At 40.3% G+C, this 25355-nt stretch overlaps 1 protein-coding gene across 1 annotated transcript; it reads right to left on the bottom strand.

The window, feature by feature from the left end:
- Window positions 1-1395: 1395 nt before the first annotated feature.
- Window positions 1396-23585, bottom strand: sptlc2b (serine palmitoyltransferase, long chain base subunit 2b). The gene is made up of 12 exons (XM_030047436.1): window positions 23337-23585; window positions 19005-19199; window positions 16629-16783; window positions 15220-15368; window positions 14681-14805; window positions 13184-13277; window positions 12378-12483; window positions 10152-10371; window positions 8887-9013; window positions 5269-5404; window positions 4818-4947; window positions 1396-3541 (listed from the first exon to the last, which is right to left on the bottom strand). Exons 1-12 carry the CDS (start codon window positions 23478-23480, stop codon window positions 3428-3430), a joined length of 1695 nt encoding a protein of 564 aa, XP_029903296.1. The 5' UTR covers window positions 23481-23585; the 3' UTR covers window positions 1396-3427.
- Window positions 23586-25355: the final 1770 nt, after the last annotated feature.

The following is a 25355-nucleotide window of genomic DNA, read 5'->3' as shown; positions in this document are numbered from 1 at the left end:
CGCACGTTTATTCAACTACTTTAAAATGTGAGTCATTTCGTCGTGGGTGGGTGGGTGGGTTTTTTCTTCCAATACATTGACATCTGGAATTCATACTATGCTGTGCGTTTTTATCTCTGGTGCGTTAATCCATTATCCAGTTGAAGTTCATCCACACCGGTTCAGTAAGATGTGTGCGTGTTTGTGTGTGCGTGTGTGTGTGTGTGTATGTGTTGTGTGTGTGTGTGTGTATGTGTATGTGTGTGTGTGTGTGTGTGTGTGTGTGTGTGTGTGTGTAGCTCAGCCAACGGTAAACTTGCCTTTTACGCACGCATTCAGAGGGCTGATGCTGAAGGACTGGGGGGGAGGGTGTTGGATGGGATAGGGTGGGGTGGGGGGGGGTTCTCATTGCTCACAGCTCCAGAGGCAGTGGGGTGGGGAGTGTGTGTGTGTGTGTGTGTGTGTGTGTGTGTGTGAGTAAGCGGGAGAATCTGTGTCCTGAAGGGGTCTGAACGCACGAGGACTTTAGACTGGGCACCTTAACAAAGAGTTGTCCTGTGTGGATGCAAGGAATGTCGAGTGCAATCACTGTTAAAAAAAAAAAAAAAAAGTTAATCTGCATTTACTCTAGTCTGCTGGAGTATTAAAATCTTATCTTTCTTCAAACAAGTGAAATGCCCTGACAATCAGATGAGATCATATCATAAGTTCATATGTTTAATCAAGTGTTTTCATGACATTTTACCACCACACTGGCAAAATGTTTCGTTTCATGAAAAATAACATTAAGAATGAATTTAAGATGAAAGGACTCAAGGTTGTTGTTTATTTTTTTTTGGTGGAATGGGAACTAAACTACAGAATATCAAAGACTAACCTGTCAAAAAGCTTTGTCATTGAAAGTTTAGTACAATCTGCACGTGTCCACTGTAAATAAACAGAGCCATTACAGAGTTTAATACAAAGAAAGTGATTTAATCTTTGCAGCACTGTTTCCAACAGCACGGTCAACATACATCATGGCTTTACAAACCCCTTTAAGTGGTTTATCTTTGACCCAATACAATGAAATTGCTAAGGGCAAAAGCGACTGATAAGGAAGTTTCCAGTTGCCGCTGCAGGTCAGTTTACAGGACTGTTTTGTGGTAGGCTGAACAATGTCACTTCTTATCAACAGAGGCAATTCTGAAAATAACTACATTTTTAATCGTCCGTTTTCAGTGTTCCTGTTTCAAACTAAAGGAAAACTGGCTGATGTTACTGTTTGCAATTTCACTCTACCTCCAAAGAGAGAAACTCAAGAGGATCTTAACATACTGCGCAGGCCACCAGACAGCTTGAGAGGAAACTCTGACAAGAAGCGGAGCTAAGAGTTTTAGTGCTGTCTCAAAAGTGAAATTCCATATTATACTCTCATGTGTTCTGTAACGTTTATTGAATAAAATACATTGTTCAACTGTTTTTAAGCCATTTTGGAGAAAAGATTTGAAGAAAACATTTTGGAATGACTGTCACTCAAAGACAACAATGCAATAAATGTCTGTATCTGCAGTGATGTACATACAGTAAAAAAGTGTCCTTAAAAGTTGTCATACTGTGCCATAATGCCAAAAAAACATCAATAAAAGCATTTCTAAACATCAGCTGAGTTTAGTAGTTTTGGTGGACACTTACAGGAATGGTCACAATGCCACACAAGGGCCAGCTTTCTGACTGGCTACATTGGTGTGGCCCAAAGATGAACAACTATTTTCAATTCACATCAACAAACAGAACAGACAGAACATAAACATACACACATGAATTGGATGCTTAACAGTGGCACATACAATATGCAAAACTTAGGGGTGACCTGTCTATGTAAGTTCACACAGAAAACGTAACGGTAAAACAAAACACCTAACAGTGACTGCAGGTCGATTTGGAATGCCATTCAATAAGATGATCACAGATGATACAGTACGGGAAAGATAAAAGTCTGTTCTGACATTTTAAGCATGCCCAAACAAATCCTGCTAATTTCAGTGACTACATCATCTGTGCATTTACAATGCCTGTCAGTAGTGTGAGCACTGAAGTAAGACGTGTAAGTAGTCAGCTAAAACACACACGTTCCATTGGGACACATTTGGAGCTGCCTTTCAGATAAAAGGGTACATTTCTCGCAAAAATAGACAGCTGAAAGAAAGACAGGAAAGCAATTTTAAATAAATAAAGCTGTCTGTATATCAGATAAGCATGGGAGCACAATCGTCATACATACAGATCTAAGTTACAGCGTGTCATCATGTTCAGAGATTGGTGTCGACGCTGATTAACAAGAAAGCACTTGAGTGAGAATGACAACGACAAAAATCACACATGTAGCTCATTAGCATATAGAAATGTTAAAGACACTGGGCTCAAGTTTTTGAGTGCAGGTGTAAACAGTAAATAAGGCTGAAAAATATTTCTAGAAAATAAGCTGTAAAAAATATTCCTTGCTCTTCCTCTTCCAAAGGGGTTCTTTCCCTGCTTTTTTTTCTTTGTGAACAGGTGCTTTGCATTTCAAGAGAAAGGTAAAAAATATATCTATACATATATATCCTTTGGTTAGGGAAAGAACCCAATATTCTATAGTCTTTATTCAAGTAAAAGTGATTAGGAAAAAGCCATCAGATAAATACATATGGAGAACACATGCTTATGTTGCTCCTTTGAAATAATGTATGTTTCTTTGAGGTTTGGGATGCTACCCTAAGGCAGTACTCTATCAATTTTGGGATAAATAATATTTACATATATGTTTTTTTTTTTTTTTTAAACTCTTGTGTGCATAATAACAAATGTTATGAACCTATTCCTCCTTTATATATTTTTTTCCCAAGTGCATGAGTGGCAACCCATAGCAAAACTCTGTCTGCATTGTTTGAACTAACATAGAAACTCCACATTATTATTAGTATTGCACAAATAAGACTAGTTCAGTTTGCACACAGGAATAAGACTTGACGTTAGGTCTTGCACAAATGCAGTCTCAATAAGTTAGTACAAACTGAATGGGATCTGAACACACTTTGTAACAAGACACATAGAGAAACATGTGGATGCCTCTGGTCTCTTGCTATGGGTGACTCAGCTGAACAGGTCACAGAATGCATCACACACATACACACACACACACACACACACAGGCTGATAAGCAATGCTAGTGTGCAGGCTTTCTAAGTGGGGCGGACCTGTGGAGACTTTGGCTCTGGTGAGTTCACAGGGACTGGAGGTGGATGGGAGAAACCATGAACAGAAAGTGGTAGAGGGAGTTTGGTGATAGTGACTGGCTCAGAGGAAAAGGGAGGGGTATGTGAAGGGAAAAGACAGAGGAGTGGAGAGAACGGGGGTGGGGGCCTGCTTGGGAACAGTGTACAGGGGCAGAAGGCTGGATATAACGGGAAGGGGATGAGGCAGCGGCTCAGTCCTGAAGCAGACTCTCCTCAGACATCCAAGCCAGAGAAGGCAGGGGCTGCTCACGTCTGGAGTACTTCAGCTGCAGCAGGTCGCCCACTTCACTGATGGCCTCCAGTGCCTGACCAAGAAAGAGGAAGGAGGTTATTAATCCTGAATTGTAAGACATTATGTATGTAGATCAAAAGCACATTATGATAATGTGTTGCCAGAGAAAAAAAAAGGCTGCAGATGATTAATCATGCCAAATGACAGTGTGAACAAGGATTTTATCTTTTTGTCATACATAATTGGTGTCAGAGGAGTGAAGGAGAGCAGGCACTGGAGAAAAGGTGAACAGAGAGCTCCCTGCAAAACCACATCTGAGCAGAAACTCCTCCACTCCTTTCCAGCAGAGACTGTATCAGCGTTGCAACACTGCAGGACACCTGGAAACAATTTACCTTCCGCCTGACCTTTTTCTCTGATTCCATGGCTTGAGAAATAGTGAGGTCTGGGTTTTCCAAAGACGGAAAAAGCGGCTCCTCGAAGTGCTCAACAAAGGCAGGCTGATGCCCTTTAAATGGACTATTAAAAATGGTGTTGACATACTCTTCAGTGAGATGAATGAAGTGTCTTTGGAGAGACAGAGCGGCCTGAGTAAAAAGCTCTGTCTGAGCCACACTGTAATATTTAGAGACAGCTTGGCCTTCCAAGTTCCTCTATAATAAAGGACACATTGGATGCTTTTATTATTCAACATGTGCGCGCACACACACACACACACACACACACACGCAAAATATGTTGGCTCTGTCAGTCAGCAGTCAGGCAGAACTAACTGACTGACTGACCGACCAACTGCTGAGCAAAGTTCACTTAGTACTCTGATCATCCATGGAATAAAAACAGACTCTTAAATTGTGTCAGAGGAATAAAAATATTCAGCATTAAGTGTAACAGCACCCTCTTGAATTGCACCCAATGGTCAAGATGACAGACTTTGAGTCGAAATCATTAAGTGACTTCTACACAAGACCAAAAGGGAGTTGAATTTTGGTAGCAGAAGTCCTGCAGCATTCAACCAACGTGTACAGTATAGATTATCTGAGAAACTACTTCTTCCTTATCACTCCCAACGGTGAACAGACAATGTTGTATTACTGATACACATCAGGGATGGTGGTGCAGCAAATACAAATACTGTGTTCTGAATATATAAGTGCATTTTAAAGTTGAACCTAACAGAAAATGTGATGTATATGAATGTTGTTGAATTTCTGTACAGAGATATTGCTGTATGATCAAACAATCAGAATATGCAACCTTGTGTAGACTTCACGTTTAAAGTCTTGGGCAGGTACATGGTGTCGAAAAGTTTGAGTTTATACACAGAGATGCTATTTTAAGTGACTCACCGTGTCAAGCATCTCTCTGGTATGGGCGGCCGACACGCAGAAACGCGCCCTGGACTCAATGATGGGCGTGGCAGGAAAGCCAACCACCACTGTGCCGATGTTTCTTTTCAACATCTCCCGACCAAATGCCCTGCAACGCAATGACAGGATTAGACGAAGAGCAACACTTGGCAATCCTGAAGAGGGTCTGATGTCTCAACTATCACCACATCTGAGATGATATTTCTGCCATGTGTGTGACTGACATTACTAACTGTCTTCAATACAAAAAGTGACAAAGGAAAGGAAGGTCACTGATTAAAAAAAAAAAAAAAGCAAAGGCCTGTATGTCTTTCCTTGGTGTGGAATGATTAACGAGAGATAAATCTTTGAGGTTAACAGCAGTCAAAAACGCATATTTTGATCTCCAAGGATTCCCTTAAATAATAGGGAATGAAGGTGAATCATTTACCCAATTTTTGCAGGCATGTAGAGCATCATGGGTACCACAGGAGAGTCATCATTCCCATAGATGATGAAGCCCATGTCACGCAGTTTCCTGCGGAAGTAAGTGGTGTTCTCTGACAGCTGTCTGAGGCGATCAGCACCTGGAGAGGACAGAGACAAAATGTTCAAGTGGAGGCAAAGTCCAGCTTGCACAGCAGGAGCAGATGCCAACCATGAAATATTCAACTATCTAAGGAATAGACGCTAAACTCTCTCCAATAAAAACAGTGCTTTATCACTTTACTTCAAATTAAATGAAAAAAAAAAGAGAAAAACTTTCAATTACTTTGGCAATGGAGATCTTCATAACACACAATATTGAAAGTGAATAAATATTAATGGAAACCACACAGAAACATTAATCCATGATATATAAAAAAAAAAAAAAAAAAAAATTCCACATCAGGACAGCAGCAGCTCTTACATTAATGTTTACTTGTCTTTTCCTTTCAACTACATGGCTTTACAGAGGATATATGCAACATGAAATTAGTTGTGATGACATTCGACTGGCTGGCAAAGAAACATCACTGCATTTTTTTTTTTTAGAAGACGTTGGCCAATGAGGTATTCTGTGCTTTCATTTGGCTCCATTTTGGCAGTTCTTGAGCTTGGTCCCCAGTTAAATCTTCAATCCATTTGACAATGACATACATTTATTTGGAGAAAACCCTACAACATTTGTTATCAATAAGTTGAGAGGCCAAGGGGGTGAAAACAAACAGGGATCAATCCATGTGTGTCAGTCTTATGACCTATTCATGCACACAGTGGGTTGCCTCACTCAAACCTGCATAATGCCAAGCCTGCAGAGATAGCATCTTAACCAAATAAATAACCACACAGCATAAAGCGCCAACAACAACAACAGACATCTGCCTGGCCGTGTTGAAAAACAGAGCAGAAACATGACAGCTTCAAAGCAGCCCGAGACACAACAAAGTCTGACATATTTACCCAGACATTTTTTTCCAGAGTCCAGGAATCCAAAACTATTCTCAGCACTGAGTGATTAGTTGGAGGAAAAATGAAACAGTAGCATGTGATATTCAGGCAGAGTGTTTTGTAAGTGTTTTTGCATTCCTTTCACACTGGTCTCACATTGAACACTGTCTTGCCCGTCTTTTACCCTTAAGTCCCATCCACATAATTGATTGATGTGAGCTTTAAACAAGAGAGGTCCATTTTGATGTAAGTCTGGGCCTGGAACCATGAACGGCCATTCTTAGAGCTGAACACATCACCAAACTGTAAGCAGGCAACTCAACTGTCACTGCGACTCAGTGTCAGTGTCTGAGACTTCAAAGGCGTGAATTTCAAACAGTGACTGGGCTGCAACTAATCAGACTGTCACTGTTACTGTTCCACAAGGAAAACTTGTCAAGCTGGAATATGGTACAAGGTCAGCATGTCTAGCCTCCTTGTCTCAGGGAACGATCTTAAAAAGAGCTGATGACATTGTGGAAAGACTAAAGTAGGCATGGAGGTCGTTTCTAACCACCAATGTTGGTTCAGGTGTTTATTCTTCTCCCTAATGGTTGAGAGCTGGACTCCCGAGGTAGGCTAATCTGATTTTATATCAGGATTTTAAGGGAAACTGCTACCCTCAAGGCCCATAAGGAGTTAAAGTGTACAGACCTTCAAGAAAACCAAGACCACAGATTGACCTGTTTGTGTGTGTGAATGTGTGTATAAGAGATGAGTACAACAGAGCATGATCTGTCGGGATCTCAGACCCTCAGCACCATGCCGCTTTGTACCCAGCTGGAGGGCAAAGGCTCTCACACACCAACAAAACACACATCTGAAAGCCATAAAGAGAGAGTGTAGTAGAGTCAACAGAATGCTACTCCAAGAGCTTCAATCAGCCTGGGCTGACTCTGAAAGAGGCAGGATATTGTCCACCTACCAGTTCTTAAACACTGCACTTTGCAAAAGACAGAGGAAGACAAAGGAAGGACTAAGGCAGACTGTCAACCACTGTCAAGCTCATGTTTGAGATACATGAACACTTAAGTGTTAGTTTCATATCAAGCTCTTCAGATAGAGGAACTACAACTGCAAAAAGTCAGTCTTCATCTTGCAAAAGAGATCCCCAAAATTTGAAGTGAGGGTCTCAAAGTTTTAATAAGCTGCATTTTTCCGATACATCGCATCCTGATTTAGGTGCAATTGGAGCAAACCTTTTGTCACCACAGCCTTGAAAAATAAACTCAGGTGTTTTTATAGAACAGGAAAGGACTACTGAGCATGAAAATCCCTCTTTGAGCATCTTCCATTTTATAGTAGCCACTGAGGTATTGCGAATGTGAATTGAAGGGGAGGGGGGCATGAGTCCAGGTGATTTTTAAATAATATCATAACTGAGTTTGCAAATGCCATATGGGTACGATAAACTAGTCAAACACTCCTTTGTTTACTTATGTCTATTTGCCAGTTGGCTACCAATACTAATTTTTATCACTTGGCTGGGAATGAGAGACTGGAAGAGTAAATAGGCAGACTCAGTATGAAGAACATAGTAAAAGGTGGCAAAGCTGATGTGATCCTGAAAAACAAACAAGCAAAAAAACTTATGATATTCTGGCAACTCACCGTAACACTCTCTTCCAGTTATCACCTACAAAGTCAATGACTCTGCACTACCAGGGAGGACTAAACCTCAGATTCATGTAAACACACAGAGCCGCAAGTCTATGCTGCCATCTTGTGGTCATGAATAGAAAGCCATGGCAAATAGACCTTGGCAATGTGTACTCCCAAAACAGACCAGCAAAACACTTTCCAAGTGACCCAGAAACTAGGCCTAAAATCTAGGACACCATTTCTGATTGGCTGCTGTCCAAGGAAAAAGGAAAGCGAGAAAAGCCCAACAAAAAGGGTTCCTTCACTCCACCATGCACATAAAGTATTTTCTCCTATCTGGACATGTTCCTCAGAGCCAGCTCCAACCAATCTACATTTCTTCTTGCTTAGTGTATCTTGCCCACCCAAAACTTTTTGCGTTCTATGTGGGTGGAACAGCAAACAAATGGCAACCATCATAAAAGATGGTCCTAAACAATGTTCTAGCGTTCTAGAGAACCATCCTGGATTACTGTGATTGGTTTATACTGTGTTTTACTGAGTTTTAATCTATCTTCATGTAACTCTGACCAGAGCCTCTGCTACATGTACTCATACTTTAGCAGTGGTATAGCTCTAAGGCTAAGTTAATTAAGGAGAATATTTGCAGCAAGTAAGACAACACCCTCAATATATTTTATTATGCCTTCTCTTGTTTTCTACTTTCCCCAGGCGCACTCCAACTATATGAGGAAAGCATCCCATCAGTCAGAGAATAATGTGATTCTCCACTGAGTGAAATTCTGAATTTGGTTGCCCTATCCATGGTAAGATGAAAGTAGCCAGGCCAGAGCAGCACTCTTGGGTGCCATGCTAAAGGACACTTCAGCAGAGTAGATATATGCAGACAAGGCACATGTCTTTCGTTAAGGGATCTTCCCACCCACTGTGCAACCCAGCTGCTGATCTAGAGTCACACTTTTGAGTGATTTTTTCACTAGACTTAAGATTGACCTACCCAGTGTGGTCCCATCCTCTCCCATGATGGTCTTCATGGATGTGATTATCTGCTGGGCCACTGGAGGGGACATGGAAGTGGCGTACAGGGCACTGTGAGAGTGGTTCCTCAGGTAGTCAATCAGCTCCTTTAAGAGAAGGTCCATTGTAATTTATTAACTTTTACTTGTATATAACTTCTTTTATTTTTAACATTTATTTGCCAAGTCCAACAGACACATAAGAAGTTTGATTTGGTTAACTGAAGGTGACAAAGTACAAGACAGTTGGACATAACAGGACAGACATACTGACTGTGGGATAAAATGCAACACATAGTGCTGACAAGGCATACAGTTGTATGTAGTTGCAGTAGTGTGAGGACAATAGGAACAGCATACAATGGAGTGAAATATTGGTAGTGCAAGAGGTAAAGCAACAGATGTGCAAAATACAACTATGTTGATAGGTGTCCTGAATAACTTCAGGTTTCTACACATTAATATAATCCTGACTCTCAAAGTAAAAAGCATGAGTGACAATCAATCAAGCATACTAGTAGCAGTCAAACAATATTTCGGGAAACACACAATCATTTGTGTATTTTGGGCATGTTCTGATGAGGGTGTGCTGCCCAAAATGTTGTTCTCCTCCAAAACAATTTGAAAAAAGTCAAGAATTTCAAGTCACTCTTTTTCAAGAATTGTAGATAAGTCAGTCATTTTGAAACTGAAAATAAAGCTGTATGAAATCCATATCTGAAACACAGGAATCGCAGTTCACTGCTGGTAAAAGTGTTGACCAACAGCATGTGATGACGTAAACTGAATGACACAGGGGACATTGGGTGTCAGCTGTCAGGAAATCAGCAATGTCCCTGAGGAGGATGAGTAAGTGCTGTAACTCTGATGATATCAGTGGGCCTGACCTAACGACTAAATCTGACTCTGTCATAAAAAGATTAACTTGTTTGCATCAGCTTACTTGTACTCTTAAAGGGACAGGCACATGGTAAAGGGAAAAAAACAAAACAAAACAATAAATCTTGTTGAAAATTTGCTTTACAGTCTTCAGACTACAGACACTACTAAACTGTCATGAATGCCACCAACAAAAGGCCTTTGTATCAAGGCATTAAGTGATCAAATTTTGGGGGGAACCACTTGTTCAAATACGCCTCAATACTTTAAGTCAATGATCTAGAAAGCTCTTATTAGAGAAAAGTCTTTATTTTCCATTGTTTTTAAGCATAACCGCTTAATTTTACCTTTGCCATAATTCACTCACCCTCTTGCCTCCAATATATCCCCCAGCAGCACCAAAGCTCTTGGTGAAGGTTCCCATCATGATGTCCACATCTTTGGGGTCCAGGCCAAAGTAGTCAACCACCCCTCTGCCATTAGGCCCCAGAGCCCCGATGCTGTGGGCCTCATCCAGGTAAAGGTAGGCTTTGTAGCGCTTCTTCAAGGCAATGACCTCTGGCAGACGAACAATGGACCCCTCCATACTGCAAAGAGGAGGAACTCGTGTGAAAAAGGGGTAAATGTTTTGTAGTCCCACTACACAATTTGCATCTGACCTCCTTTTTCGAGGGGGCTTTTGCAGATCCCAAATCAATCATTTGACTTAATCCCTAACTGTGATGCGGAACCTCAAAGTTCTCTCACCGTATAACAACAAAGATGAGTAGTGTCGAATGAAATGTTAATTTACTTTTATTAGTTTGACAGTGCTCAATAAAGATCAGATGTGTTGTGTAAAAAAACACTGAAGTGCTCTTATGATGCTGTTTGATACCTCAAAGCTAAATGTAGGGGAATAAAGTCTCTTGCCCACAGCTATCTAACTGATCTGAATTTGGCTCTTGATACCATGATGCAAGTACTGCAGTAAAAATACTGCTATGAAAATATCTGGATACTGCATCAGTAATGGTGCACAGTACATTTTGCAAAACCAATGCACTCAAACCTGAAAAAACAGAAAACTACGGTGAAGTGAGGAACATGTGAGCCATCTGCAATATGTCTGTGCTCTTTGTTTAAGTCTATATGTGTAGCTGTGTGTGCATTGTTTAGCACTTGAAGCATTTCCTTTGTAAATCCCTCTGGAAATTTCACTCCATTAAAATTGCATTAGTCAAGTGTATTGACTATCTCAGGCAGTTTCCCTGAGAACTATATTGATCAAATGGATTGACTGCCTTTATATAGTAAGTACACCTGAATGAACAAGGCAGACAGCTGTGTTTACAAGGAGAGAGTGCACTTTGTCCACCTTGCCATTATTTTCTTTATATAGACACAGGGAAATGAGTGAGTGTTACCATCATAGCAAGGTCATGGCACAGAAACATAAGAGGGAATCATCAGTTGGGACTAAAGCAAGGGTGAGGTATGGTCACACTACAAATTGCCCAACCAAATTATTTCTTTGGATTTACTATGTAAAGTCAGCAGCTGAATACAACATCAGGTATAGAACTGTAAAAAGCTGAGGCATTGCTTCAGCTGTCTTGTAAAAAGCTTCACTGTTTTACTACAAATGGATTTGCTTGCACAGTGAGAACAGGGCTCATATAAATACCTTCAAACAGACTTTGGGATGTCTGGCTATTTTATTTAATACCACCATATTGTCGCTACTAATGCCATAATGTCTCAAATAGAGTGGACAACCCTGCATCAAAATAAGTGACTTTCTCGGCAACCAGAGCAAAATGACTGCACATTTACGCTTTTCATTTACTACTGAGCATCACAGAAACCCAAAACACAAAGTTAACAGTGTCAAACCTAGCTCGGAATTAACTGCTGTCCCAGTTAACAAAGACGCCCTAAATAAAAAGATGTAGATGTGACACAGTTTTTTTTTTCCTGATTGAGACTCACAATTCTTCCTGTGGGGGTCACATTGCTGACAGTAATGTAACATAATGCACACACTGAAATGAAAAGAAAAAAAAAAAAAAAACAAAAAAAAACTGAACACGTGGCCTACAATGTGGGTGCAGTGAAACAAGGATAATACAGAAACTTTGACAAAATCAAATTTATGGTATTGTGTTTACTGTGATAGATTATTTAACATTTTTTTTAGTCTGCAAATTGTAGTTCACACTGTATAGAAATGAGCTGCAAACATCTTCTGAAAGTAGGGAAACAAACAAGCTGTGATGTGTCCAACTATGCTGTGCAGACAAGACAACGCCAGGAATAGGAATTTTTTTCTCCTAATGTTCTTTTAATCCATCAACCTGCCCAGGGACTACGGATGAAAATTAGCCTCAAGGCTAAATCTAGCACATTTACAGTCATGTTTATTAATGTGCATTATCCCCCTTTAAATTAATAATAATAAATAACTTCAAGAAGAGCAGCAGCCCAGACAACTGACACCAACGAAAATAAATAAATGCATAAATAACTCAGTATTATCCATTTACCTGTCATTTTGGCATGTGGTCAAATGCCTTTATGAGAGAGACAGACGCAGACATATTAACAGATATACCTGTATATACCCTCAACCACAATGAGGATTTTCTTCCAGGGCCGATGAGTTCTTGGCTGCCCATGTACGATGGCATCCCTCAGCAGCTTCTCCAGACTTTGCATGTCTACAACACACAGGAGTTAAACACACAGTTTAGACAGACACACGGAGAAAGACACCTCAACAGAAGTCATACAGTGAAAGGATAGATTCTATTCCATTTATAAAATATGCATTGTTTGATCAATGACTACAATATTTTATGATTACAACTACTTCCGAAACAAATAGTCAGTTAACTGATTCATTGTAATGTTAGTTAATGGCCATTTATCATTTAAAAATATCAAACTTAGCTGGTTACAGCTTCACAGTTTTTCTTTCTTTAGTGGTAACCTGAAATATGCATGTGTCATTTTTTCTTTGCAAGTTTTACAGATAAAAATCATTATTAGATTAAAAAAAAGCTCCTGGTTGCTGACTCTGAGCTTTGATACTGCTCAGGTGAGTGTAGTGTGTATTAGTATTTGTCCTACACAGAAAGGCGTACCACACCCATTACTGTGTGAACAAAATAATGTGCACTCAGTCAAGCAATTAGTTGCAACAGACACACCTTTGTTAAATGTATTTGCCTTTCTCTTGGGTAAGGCAACTAAAAGCTGCTGAGGACATAACTGTTGTCTGCAAAGTAATCAGGGAATCCATTTTAATCACTGTAATTCTCTGTCCTCTGTGTTACTTCATGTTTTGGGTTCATGTTTTTGAAAAAAATTCTATGCAATTACTCTTATGTAATGTGCAAGGCACTAGAGGTCACTCACTGTTGTGTTTGAACACCCGAATGGTGGACCCAGACAGGCGAGCACCCAGCACCAGGGATGCATGATTCAGCTCATCGCTCAGGATAAGACAACCCTAGAACAAATAAAAAAAAAAAAAAAATCCATTCCAGCTATTCAGGCAGAATTTGGGATGTCTGACCAATCGACAAAAAGTAACCCAGTAATTTTGATATTAATTTCAAAACCAGCAGAGTAGACATTCCTAATTAGCCAGAGAACACAAACACTATTTATTGTAGAGGGTGAAGTCCATTATGGAGCAATACGTAGGTATTACTATAGGAAAGCAGAACTCTTAAGAAGGCTATTAACATAAAGATTTAACTGACTGAACTTTTCCAGCGTTGAATAATAACTTTCATGTGCATTACTTTATTATTATTATGCTTGGAAGATTATTGGTTGTTGCAGAGAATTAAATACCTGGAACATTGTGTACACTTATATACAGTAAGTCCCCTGGCCTGGCTACACTCTGGTTCAACTCTAATCCAGGTTAAGCTGTTTACATCTTTGATACCCTCCCACTGAGTAACAACGGAAGTACGTTTTGAAATTTCACACAGTCTTATTCTGAAACCTGCCATTCTCAAATGCAATTAACAACAATCTAATTTAAAAATCAGCACATTATTTCCTCATTGTGTTTCTTCAGAGCACTGGCTGGTTTAGCAGTCTGGGGTACAAGTCCAGCCATCCCCTTAATGGGGAGAAAAGGCTGATTTCCTAGAACAAATGCGGAAGCCTTATCCACTTCCTGTCACTCAAAACACACCCAGACCTTTCCACAGGTCACACCATTTTCTCTGGTCAATGAATGATTGAGCACATTACACAACACTCAGTTATTCTATGATTTGAAGATGTGAGCCTGCAGGGAAGTGACAGGCATAGTTTAGAATTTATGAACCCTCCTGACAAGGGAAGTGACTGAAATCTTTATGTTTCAATGTCTGTCTGTCTCTCTCTCTGTCTGTTTGCATCTGCTTCTCACTGTCAGGAAGTCTGTTCACAAGGTACATACATCTGTCAGTCCACATTATTACTTTCCATTCAGACATTACTTAAAAGGACTAAACTATGGAAGACATTTAGAGCTCTAAGAAAATCAGAGGAAGTGCAGGCTGGTGGGTTTGACCTGCTGGGGTTATAGCAAAAGAGACTAGCCAAATGCCATTAGGCAACCCTCTTGCAGTCAGTGTTTTTAAAAAGTGGAACGGAAACGAGCATGTTGTGGAACAGTCTGAACTCTTCAGGGGCTACCGTGTATCTGAAAACACACATTGTTTTCCCTCAATGTAGGAAACAATGTTAAATGTATTTTTTTTAAACAATGAAAAAGTTAGAGTATCCGGTTACAGTTATGGGCACACGGGTAAATGTGGCTGTAAAATACCACCTACAAAAGAAGCGAGATTGGAACAGGGTGTATTAGAGAGAACAAAAAAACAAAAGAAAAAGAAGGAAATTCCATACCTTCCCTGTGAGAGCAGGAATGTTCATGGAATTGGTTGCAAAGCCCATGCCAAAAGCCATGGACGACTCAACACCTAGGAACCTGGCAACCAGTTGCTCCATTTCCTCATGGATGTCCAGGTTCCCTGGAAACAACAACATGCCAGGAACCAGGTCACTTTTATTTGTGTAGTTGTTTAATAGGATATCTGCTTGTCAAGTCTTTGAGTTGTTTCTTATCCTTGTTTAATGGTGTTAAGAGTGAGGTCAGTACACATGTGCATCAGTCCCAGTGGTTAAGAGGGTCTGGTGCAGAGTGTTAATTCGCTGGGCAAGCAATTATGGATGACAGTGTTCATTGCTTACAGCCAGCACTGCACTAATCCATGTGAGCAGTTTCATGCAAACTGTCGTTTACAACATGCTGTTCTATTTGCCTGCGGCCTCTGTTGTCTCTTGAAAGTGCCACTTACAAATGAGGGCATAATTTTCAAAGTTAAGGTCTGTAGAGGCTTTTTAAAATCCTAAGCCTCCTGTATAAGAGCTTTTGTAAGCCTTACCAATCTCATAGCGGGTGCTGCCCACTCCAACCCCATACTTGTGGGTGGCTTCAACAGCAGCATCGGCACAAGTGCCAGTGTTCTCAGCAAAGCCAAGGTAGTTGTACGAGCCCATATTGATGACATCCTTCACAACTTTGCCTGTGTGCCTGAGAAAGGGACATGAGGAGAGGGAGAGAGAGAGAGAGAGAGAGAGAGAGAGAGAGAGAGAGAGAGAGAGAGAGAGAGAGATTTGGCACAAGACTCAAGGTTAATAGAAATAACAACCCTCAGCATGCATGCCAGTCATGGTTGCCTAGAAACCATTTCCTATTCAATGTTGAACATTTTACTGCCACAAGCATCTGCTGCACAAAACTATAGAAAACTTTCAGAAATTCAGCTTGCTTAGACCAACACTAAAAAACCCACTTGGTACATATCATATAAAACAGCAAACAAAGCATGAAACCATATTCACAGTTATCAGTAAAGTCACACTGTTTTATGTACATGGAAAGGTCAGTGCAGATATATATGAATTCTCTCCATTCATTTTTCTTTAGCATGGTGCTGTGAAAAACAAAAGTCCTATGTGAGCAGCCTTGCTAACCGCGAGTGATATCAGTTTGTCCATATTACTGCAAATTTTTGAACTTAAAGACAAGATCATTGGATAAGGGTTAGGGTTAGGTTTATTTGGAGAATTCAAACTAATACAGGGTCAGAAGTGTATCCAAGCGAATATGCCAGTCCAGCCTGGACATTAGGCATAATGGAACAAAAATTCTGCATTTTAAAATGAAAACATATTAGTGTGGGAGTAGCCTAATAGAGCAAAGATGCCTGGGAAACTGCTGAAGCTGCAAAACACTGGGTCAAAACCAGCACTAATTATACATCAGACATTTCTTAGTGTCTAGACTGTATTTGTATAAATTACAGATAGATATGTGCTTAGGCTTACTCTCTGTTAAAGTCTGGAACATGTATCTTCCTTGATTAATGACGTGTCCTTCTGTTTCAACACAATGCCATGTGACAGACACTACCAGTGAGTACTGAATCATGCCTTTCGTCACTCTTACTATCAGAAATGGGTCATTGACCTGAAGTGCAGAACACTGAACGTCCCACTGAGCAGTAAAATATACACAAATAATCACCCATACACTCCTCATGAGTGATAGAAGAAGCACAGATATCAACGACATGGACAACACCTTGATATTGTAATAACCTTGCAGACCTACAGACATTCAGTCACTCACACTCACACTCACACACTCACACACACACACACTCACACACTCACACACTCACACACTCACACACACACACACTCACACACACACACACACACACACACACACACACACACACACACACACACACACACACACACACACAGCCTCAGTGCAACAACTCACTGGAAGGTCCAGTTATAGTCATGGGAAACTCTCTCCACCAGGTCCATCTTGGCACCAGGGACACTACAGATGGGACGGTTCCAGTTGTCCCGAATTCTCATGTACAAGTTCCTGGTGTAAAAGTTCTCAAAGTCCTGATAGAGGGGGACAAAATCCTATGGAATGGAAGAAAAACATTCATAAGGGCTTGAAAAAGAAAAACAGCAAAACAACAGCTGTGCAATATTGAACACTACAACAAAGCCAACCTACTTTCATGTGATGTACAGTTTGTGGGGCATGGTTTCAGCTAAGACTCTCCCATGTATCCTCATACTAAATGTGACCTTTCTTCCGATATGAACCTTCTGAGTACATTTCACAGGAACCCATTTTTGTTTTGTGCTAACTACAATCACAGAACAGTAGAACTGTCAATACAAATTGGCTGTGAACTTTGTCTTGATCGAGAATCACACGTCTGTGTTAAAAATGCTACAGGAAAGTATCACTACCACTGCTGAATCATGTTTTTTAAAAATGGTGTGAAAGCAAGTGTGAAAGACAATTCTGACTCTGATAGCAAATGTGGCAGGACGTGTCTCATACAGAGTTTCATTCAAGGATCACACACCCAACATTCAAACAACACGATGCCGTTCTTTGGGCTTGTTTGGGAGGCCAAGTGTCCAAAAAAGTCAACAAAGGAGTAAATTCTAAGATGTAGGGTTAATACAAGGTACTCATGAGGAAATACTCTGATTATCAGGCAAAAAGGAAGCCATGCAAGGCTATCTTCAGGAAGTCTTGCTCAAAAAAGAACTGTAGATAAAAAAGATGTGATCAGAATATGAGCATATCACGGACAAAGAATTAGAAATGCTAACTAGTTTCAACCAGTGCATGTACAGGGTGTGTAAGGGGAGACGATGTGAATCCAAGTACATTTACCTGACTGAATACACATACGCAAGTCAAAGTCAATTAGAATCAATTAAACACTCACTACACTCATTTTAAATGTTAAAATCGCATTACAACATGCATACTCAACCGCATCACATTCATAAAAAAAAAAGGAATGGTCTGCAACCAGCCTCCTCATTTAAAGCACAATATATGAAAGCATCAAACTTGAAAATTCAATATGTTCCCTTCTGCAACAATTTAGCCAAATGATCACCACCTTTAATGGACTGTTCAGTAACTTCAATGCCCTCCACTTTCAGCAAATTCTATTTGCTATATGCTGTTTTTCTATAAATTGCTGTGCTGCAGGGGAATCTAGGCTTTGGGTCTTAATTGGGTGTTTGTGTTATGAAGCCCTATTACTTAGACGCCTTTCAGTGCATCCAATATAAAGACAATTTCATGGGTTTGTTAATTGACATACCATTTAGGTGAGGTTGCAGTTAGATCAAAAAATTATTTCTGCTGACTGATGCTGGGCAGTGACTGCAGATACTTAAGTTGCCAAACATTTATAGCTGCCAATAAGCCTCTTAAGCCATTCAGTCCTCCTTCTAGCAGTCCATAACACAGTGGGCTTCTACTTTTTAAAATGTGCTTGATTTAACCACATGATTTGTTTGATCTTTTTTGCTTGGTTGCTATGTCTTGTGACCAAATATGCACCCGATGTTGCTTTTCCTTTTTTTGGTTCCGTATACACTAAAGCCCATTATAGGGATGTAACAATTGCAAATGCAATTTGATTTTTTTTTTTTAATCACACGATTTGATTTGATTCATGATACAGAGTTTGTGGTTAAACATTCTCGCATTTTTTTTTAATTCAAAAAATATGATTGAAAAAGATTTTTTATTATTATTTGTGAGGCATAATCAACACAAAACAATGTCTTTTCATCTTGTTTTCATAACATTAAAAAAAAGGATTTTTAGACCCCTGCTGTAGAAAACTTCACACATGAACAGAGGTATAAAATTGTATCAAATCAATCACTCAATCAATTTGTCACATGTAATCATATAAGTTACAAAATGTGCTGTAGCACATTTACAACATCAAAAATAATAATTAAAAAAACAACAAAAAAACCCAATCTTACACCTTATATCACAAACAATTCAAACTCAAGAGAATACATATATATTATAGATCACTGTTTCTAACAACCATTAAAAAACATCAATTAAAAGCCACAGCCAGTCACATCAAAACAGTTATGCATTGGGCTATTTAACTGACCTATTTTAACCCTGGCATGCTGACAGATTATATCAGCGTCTGATATTTTTTCAGTGTTTTTTCTAGATGATTTGTCTGGTTGAGGTGAAAGTTTGAGCTCTCATGTCAGCGAGTTTAAGTTTTAAATAGAATGGCATTCAAACAACTTTCAGTCAACTGTAATATTGACAGAAGGCCTACTGTACCTTCTGCTCCTCTCTCTCCCGGGCCACATGGCACTTCTCGATGTTCCAGTGGCGCAGGAAGTCTCGGAGGTAGCCAAAGATGGTGAGGATGCCATAGCCCATGTAGGTGAGCACGGCCACCAGTAGAGGAGTCTCCTCAAATGATTCCAAAAAAGGTTTCTTGTACAGGCTGGAGTTACGCGTGACATTTTGGTTCTGGAGAAAACCAAAGAGAAAGACAACAACTGTAATTACAAGTTATTTAATACTAACAACTAAGAGTTATCATAAAAAGAGATTTTAAACCAGAGCAACTTTCTTCAGTAACTTACGCAACAGTCTTATTACTGGCACATCTAAGTGTCATACATGCTAACCCATTTGCATCAATTACACAATTACACATAGATCACACATTATTTATACCTGCTTCTCTCACTTCATTGATTAAAAAGTAAGAGAAAAAAACTTTCCAACTTTTAACATGCTATAGTTAGGCTGTCGTAGTATCTGTGAGCCTTAGCTATTCCAGCAGGCAGTCGTTTCTCCTCTAGAAGGTAATGACTTAACTCCACTTTAGATCTGTTTACTCATTAAATCTGCCACAGCAGAAAGCCCATTTGAATGTGAGAGAAGGCAGAGCAGAGCCAAGTCAGTAAGCTGCCTGGAGCCTCTTTCTCTACCCCTGTCAAGAAACAGAGACAGGAGAACTCTGCTTTTGCCAGGCCAAAAACAGAGGAACCAAAAGTATGCGGCATCTTTGTAGCAATGGCTCTGTGAACACTGTTTCTCTTGGCAAGACGGTTAGGAAGCTAGTAAAGTACACAATAAGCACATTAAGCACCCCTGGATGAATAATGAGAAAAATGCCCATCAAGAAGGGGATGAACTTGTTTGTGAAACAAACACAGCCCCAATGCATGAAGCATTATAAATATGAATAGTCATGGTTCAAACATTTTTACCAGTGATTTTCAATGACTTTTGAAGGATTTCCTCATACATTTTAGCTTAATTTCCATAGCCAAAAGTGCTGGAAAAAGCTTAGCTTTTAACTGAAAGGGAGTGTTTTCACAATATTTGATGTAAAAGCCAGTCCATGAGCCTCTTTGGAACAAATGAGTAACAGATATACACAGAGATACTTTTTAATGTTTTTAAACTCCAGTCCAACCTAAGAACACAATTTGCAACTGTTTTGACAAAAAAATGCAGAGGGTATTTACTCACAGAGGTAAAATAACCTATGACAAACTGATGCATGCACACACAACGGAAATGAGGTATCACCACAATGGTTTCACTCTTTGAGTGGCCAGTCTTCAGAGTTGAGTGTGCTTTAGTCAGATTTCCATGACTTTTCCAAAACTTTTATTTTCCAGGGCCTGGATTTTAAATTTTCAAATGTAATGACTTTTCCAGGTTTCTCATAACCCTGAAACCCTGAATACTGATTTCAAATTGTGGGAGCACACAAACTTGGGTCTGACATCAGAAGTGCTATTCCAGGATACTCAAAGCAGCCAGAGGCAGGAAAACTCGTGTTCAACCAAAAGCCAGTGAGCCACTGAGAAATATCTTTGGGGCATCACTATGAGCTGGACTGTGGACTGGTTGTCCACAAGACCAACACTAAACAAATGAAGGCAGTCACTCATTACAAGCTCTGCCCTGCAACTAAGCAACGGCACATGTGACCAGTCATGCCTCTCAAAGAAATACCACAGCCAAGGAGAACAGGAGAGCACCGTAGTGTGTGTATGTGTGTGTGTGTGTGTGTGTGTGTGTGTGTGTGTATGTTTGTGTTCAATGCCGGTCAAACAGGTCTATCTCTACCTAAAGATCCTTGAGAAAGCACTCCAAGCCTTGATCTCACTCACAGTCCAGGCCTCCTGGTTTGTGTACAGTCTCAAACTTCAACCTAGCCTGCACTGATCACAAAAACACATTCATTTTCCAAGCACACTGCTCAGAGAAACCATTACATCCTGAGGTCAACCACAGCAACTAAATACAGCTCAGACTACATGTCAAATTTGCTCAACTTTTTATACCTACAGCGTGGTGGGAAATTAGCAGACGTAAGCCTGTGTCAAATTTGTGCAGCTTTTATTGCAGGATGGCGTAGCAACAGTCACCCAGACTAGACTCAAACCAACAAACACTGTTTAAGACTCTGTTCTTCGTAAATCCTTTCTTTTACAAAGCTTTCTCTGCAGCTAAACAGGCATATTCTATTTTGCCCACAGAAAGACAAACGTGTTTCACACTCAGCCTTAAACATTCATAAACTAAGTGTGTGAATCCTCTTCACACTAACTGCATATTGCTTATTGATTATATTATGTCAGCTGAGAATTGTTACGGCAATCTTTTTTCCCTCCCTGGTCATAAACATTCTGCCTGGGTTATTCACAAGTTACTCACCTTTGCTGTTATTCTTGTACACACCCTATAGACATTATGATTAAAAGAAAATCAGTCAAAGACCCAGACGGAGAGGTACATTTAAAGTTGGCGATTAAAACATGAGTAAAAATTTTGGATGCTGAGGCCATATCCACAGATTTACGAAATGCTGCGTTTTAAAATCGCAAAGAAACAAGAGAATAGGCATTCTGTGGGTGGTGCACCCGTGGGTCTGCTGCTGTGATAGCGGTTGTTTCCACACTATGGCTTCCTCTTTGTCAACCACTTTCCACCAGTATGTATTATCAAGAAGCAGCCCCAAGACCAGAGAGTGATGAACTGATGCCACTTTTTTTCCACTTGTCTACAGTTTAACTAACATATAAAATTTCATACAGACAAACACAATCTTGTCAGTCATTAATTTTACTGAACAACACACAGATTGATGGTTTGAGGTTGCCAGCCAAAATGATTGAGGTCATTTGTTTCCACTTCCTTACAAATGTGAAAATACCAATGTTTCACATAGCTCTTGAATTGTGGTATTAGTTAAGTGATACTCTTTCCTTATTTTAACCTAACATCAAGGCAATATTAGATACAGATATCAGCAGTGATCCATTCCTAGACAGGAAAATTGACATAATCTCCAACTCATGACAGAATGAAGAGAGTGCATGCATATGGGCCTAGTTTGTCTGACAGTCATGGCACCTGGTCCTAATTGAAACCACTGTATGTTGAAACTAGCAGCATTGTGGTTGAATGCTGTTGCCAGTGTGGAATGTGACAGCCTAACATGTGGGAGCACCAGTTTGAATTTCTCTTTACATAGTTTTAGGATTTCTCTCTCTGTTTGCGTGCATGTTGACGGAGGCCCACCGAACCCAGACTGCTGCGAAAACTTCAAAAGGTGTGAGTGAAGCACCCCCACACACCACCAGCCACTTTCTGCTTCTCATTCCAGCCTCAGAGGAGCCACACCCTTCAAAGCCCAGAGACATTCCTCTCCCCCTTAATCTGTTATGTTGAGGTAGACCTCCTCTCTCCTCTCCTCTCCCAGAAGACAGAGGCAGCTCCTATGGTAACATTACACAATAGGGTCCTGCTGATATTCTCCATGTTAGTGTCATTGTAAACAGAGACTGGTCCATCTACACTACACACACTCACTCACTCACACACACACACACACACACACACACACACACACACACACACACACACACACACACACACAAAATAACAACAAGGTGTAATGTTACCAGCACCTCACCCCTACAATCCTCCCTGATCAGGTAGCATGCACCAATGTGCTTTCAGTGAAACACAATAAGAAAAAAAAAAAAAAAAAAAAAAAAAAGGATCGCAATAATGTTAGCATTAAAGTTATGCTATCAGCTGTCAGGTACAAGTAATTACAGCACAGTCTCTTGAATGAGGCCAAAATGTGTGTGGAAAAAATGGGTGGTTTAGCATAGATCATTTAACATGAGCTGACCACTTTCATCTGATTAATTAAAACTGTGTCTTAAAAATAGCATTAACTTGGCTACTTTTTAAAACACAGGTACAACATACCAGAAACCAAATTCGGCGTAACTAATGCTAAATAGCTAGCTAGCAAGAATTATGTCGCATTGGGACAATACTGTTTTAACATCAATGTTACACTAAGTTAATTATAATCCACTCCGTTTTCCATGGGAAATTACGTTGGGCTGTCTTCGTGTGGCCGCACACTTTTCGCCTGTTTGTAGGCATAACAAATATTCAAAACAAGCCTTCACAGCCGAAATGAGAAATGAATAGGCACTCGTTGGGTAAAACATCAAATGTTGTCACTTTCCCTGTGTAAACCGCTTCCCTACATACAATAATAAACACAGCATTGCTTGTTTCTGGCCCTTCCCCATCGAGCAGTTGACGGTTGGGCCTCACCTTCTCCCTCAGGCGACGATACTTCTGTGGCTGCTGGAACAGGCAGTGGTTCTTCACGAAGCCATTTTTACCCGATTTCTTGCCACTTGAGGATCGGTGACAGACGTCTCCGTTTAGCAGCTTGTTCGCGGAGCTTTCTGTCATGTTTGTCGGCCAACTGCACCCGAAAAATTCACGATTTGAGGTGGCCCAACTTGTATAATCGTTAAGTCATGTACGAGCTGAGGGGGAAGACGGATGAGACGCCCACTCTGCACTGGCCACACGAGATTGCCGGAAATCCACGCCCCTGCCTCTCCTCATTGGTCAATTGTGTTATTCCACCGCAAAGATCGTCTATTTTTAAGAAAATCAACCGCTCAAAAATATCCCCCGCTTACGCACTATTCTAACTCCTTGTAACTTGAATGTTATGTCGTGATCACGTGTATTTCTTCTCAAATATGAACATTTTCCTGCATTCCCTAAAATTATTTTTGACACCAACCACAGACTTAACTAGGGTATTAACTTGTAGGATGCAGCTGTCAACATTTTCCACTCAGGAAAAGGTGAGAGCAGTGCCTCTCTTATCCAGAGGGAAACATGCTGTGGCTGTATTGAATTATACAGTAGTTTACTGAGGCTACACATTATGGAAATATTGCCATCTTTGGCTATGCTACTGTGGATTTGTCCTTGTGTAATTGTGGAAAGTTTCCGCAAAATGGCGAGCCTTGGAAGAAGACCTTACACTTTGTGTGGGATTCACAAAACAAAACCTGCCATTTTTTTTTTTTTTTTTCTGCAATTTGAAGCGGCACAAATGATGTTTTATGAATTTTGCCAGCTACCAGTAGCGAAAAAATGCATCTCCAAATAACAAAAAAGGGAAAAAAAGAAATGTAACGCACACTGCCAGTACCACTTAGCTGCTTTTAAGCAACATTAAAGTTACTTTTTAACGCATTTAAAATGCGTTTTTTCATTAAACGTTTTTTTTTCCCTTTAGACGTGCACAGTGTGGTCCACGAGTGTTACATGAGGAAATAGGAACAGAGTGAGAGCTCTTACAAATTTCATCCTCTCTGGTTGACGTCACCCATTCCCCAGTGAGGGAGGTCCTAAGGCCCAGCCCATGGAAATATCCTCTAACCTTGGCTTGGGCGGCACCTGAACAGCCTTTCCCAGTGGTGGTAGTTCTCACCTGTTCAGGTGTAGGTCGATGCAGAGCAAGTGTCAAGGACAAGGTGATGCCTTCACAAGGGTAATGTCTTTAAAGTACTGTTAAACTGACCGAATAGACTACACTCACGTAGGCCAAGTTATATGACTGAGTATGTTTCCTCTTCAAGTTAAGTTAATGTCTCTTGTGGGACCAATTTTCCAAAGCTTAAAATAAATATTTGGCTGAGAACTTATATTAAATATTCCAGAGAAAGTCAGCAAGAAATCAGGTGGCATTTCAATCTTCAACTGTTCGCAAACAAAAAGAAATTTGGGCATGCCAGTTCCTGTTGCCTGAAACTGTAGATCCTGTACGTCCTCTTCTATAATGCATACCTTTCCCATTCCATCACCCATCCATCCAAAAATGAGGATTTGTTCTGTTGTCACATATTATGCGTAGACGGATGCATTATGTGTTTTGTCATTATCTCTCATGCCTACAGGACAGGAGAGGTTTGAATGAATGTTTGCAAACACCAGTGAAGACTAATATGGAAATATGGAGAGGGAGAACACCTCTGACGTGAGGACTGTGAGTAAGAGCATGCAACAACAATAGAGGTGTTTCCTGGAGTCAAGTCCAGGCCTGAGGTAGACCTTTAAAGACCCTCCAGGTTCAGGTTGTACTTCCTGATCTCTTCCTGTTTGGTAAATATGGCCTGGTGGAACGTGCATGTCAGCACAAGATCCATGTATGTGGGGGAAAAATGCAAATAATGCATCTTTCTAAATGATGTGTGTGTATGCGTGGGATGTGGTGTTTTTACATGCATGCAAATCCATGCCATTCCCCTCACTGCAGTTTCTACA

Source organism: Myripristis murdjan, chromosome 24, assembly GCF_902150065.1.
Source record: "Myripristis murdjan chromosome 24, fMyrMur1.1, whole genome shotgun sequence".
In the NCBI taxonomy this organism is placed as follows: Eukaryota; Metazoa; Chordata; class Actinopteri; order Holocentriformes; family Holocentridae; genus Myripristis; species Myripristis murdjan.
The sequence above is the reverse complement of the archived record's forward strand: the minus strand, read 5'-3'. Positions and strand labels throughout refer to the sequence as shown.

Bases quoted from the DNA above. Each gene is read 5' to 3' on its own strand.
- sptlc2b (XM_030047436.1), bottom strand. From the start codon at position 23,480: ATGACAGAAAGCTCCGCGAACAAGCTGCTAAACGGAGACGTCTGTCAC. The intron at 19,200-23,336 runs GTGAGGCCCAAC...GGTTTTCTCCAG, and splicing joins ATCGTCGCCTGAGGGAGAAG to AACCAAAATGTCACGCGTAA. The intron at 9,014-10,151 runs GTGAGTGAATTA...CTTCTCTTAAAG, and splicing joins GATATATTGGAGGCAAGAGG to GAGCTGATTGACTACCTGAG.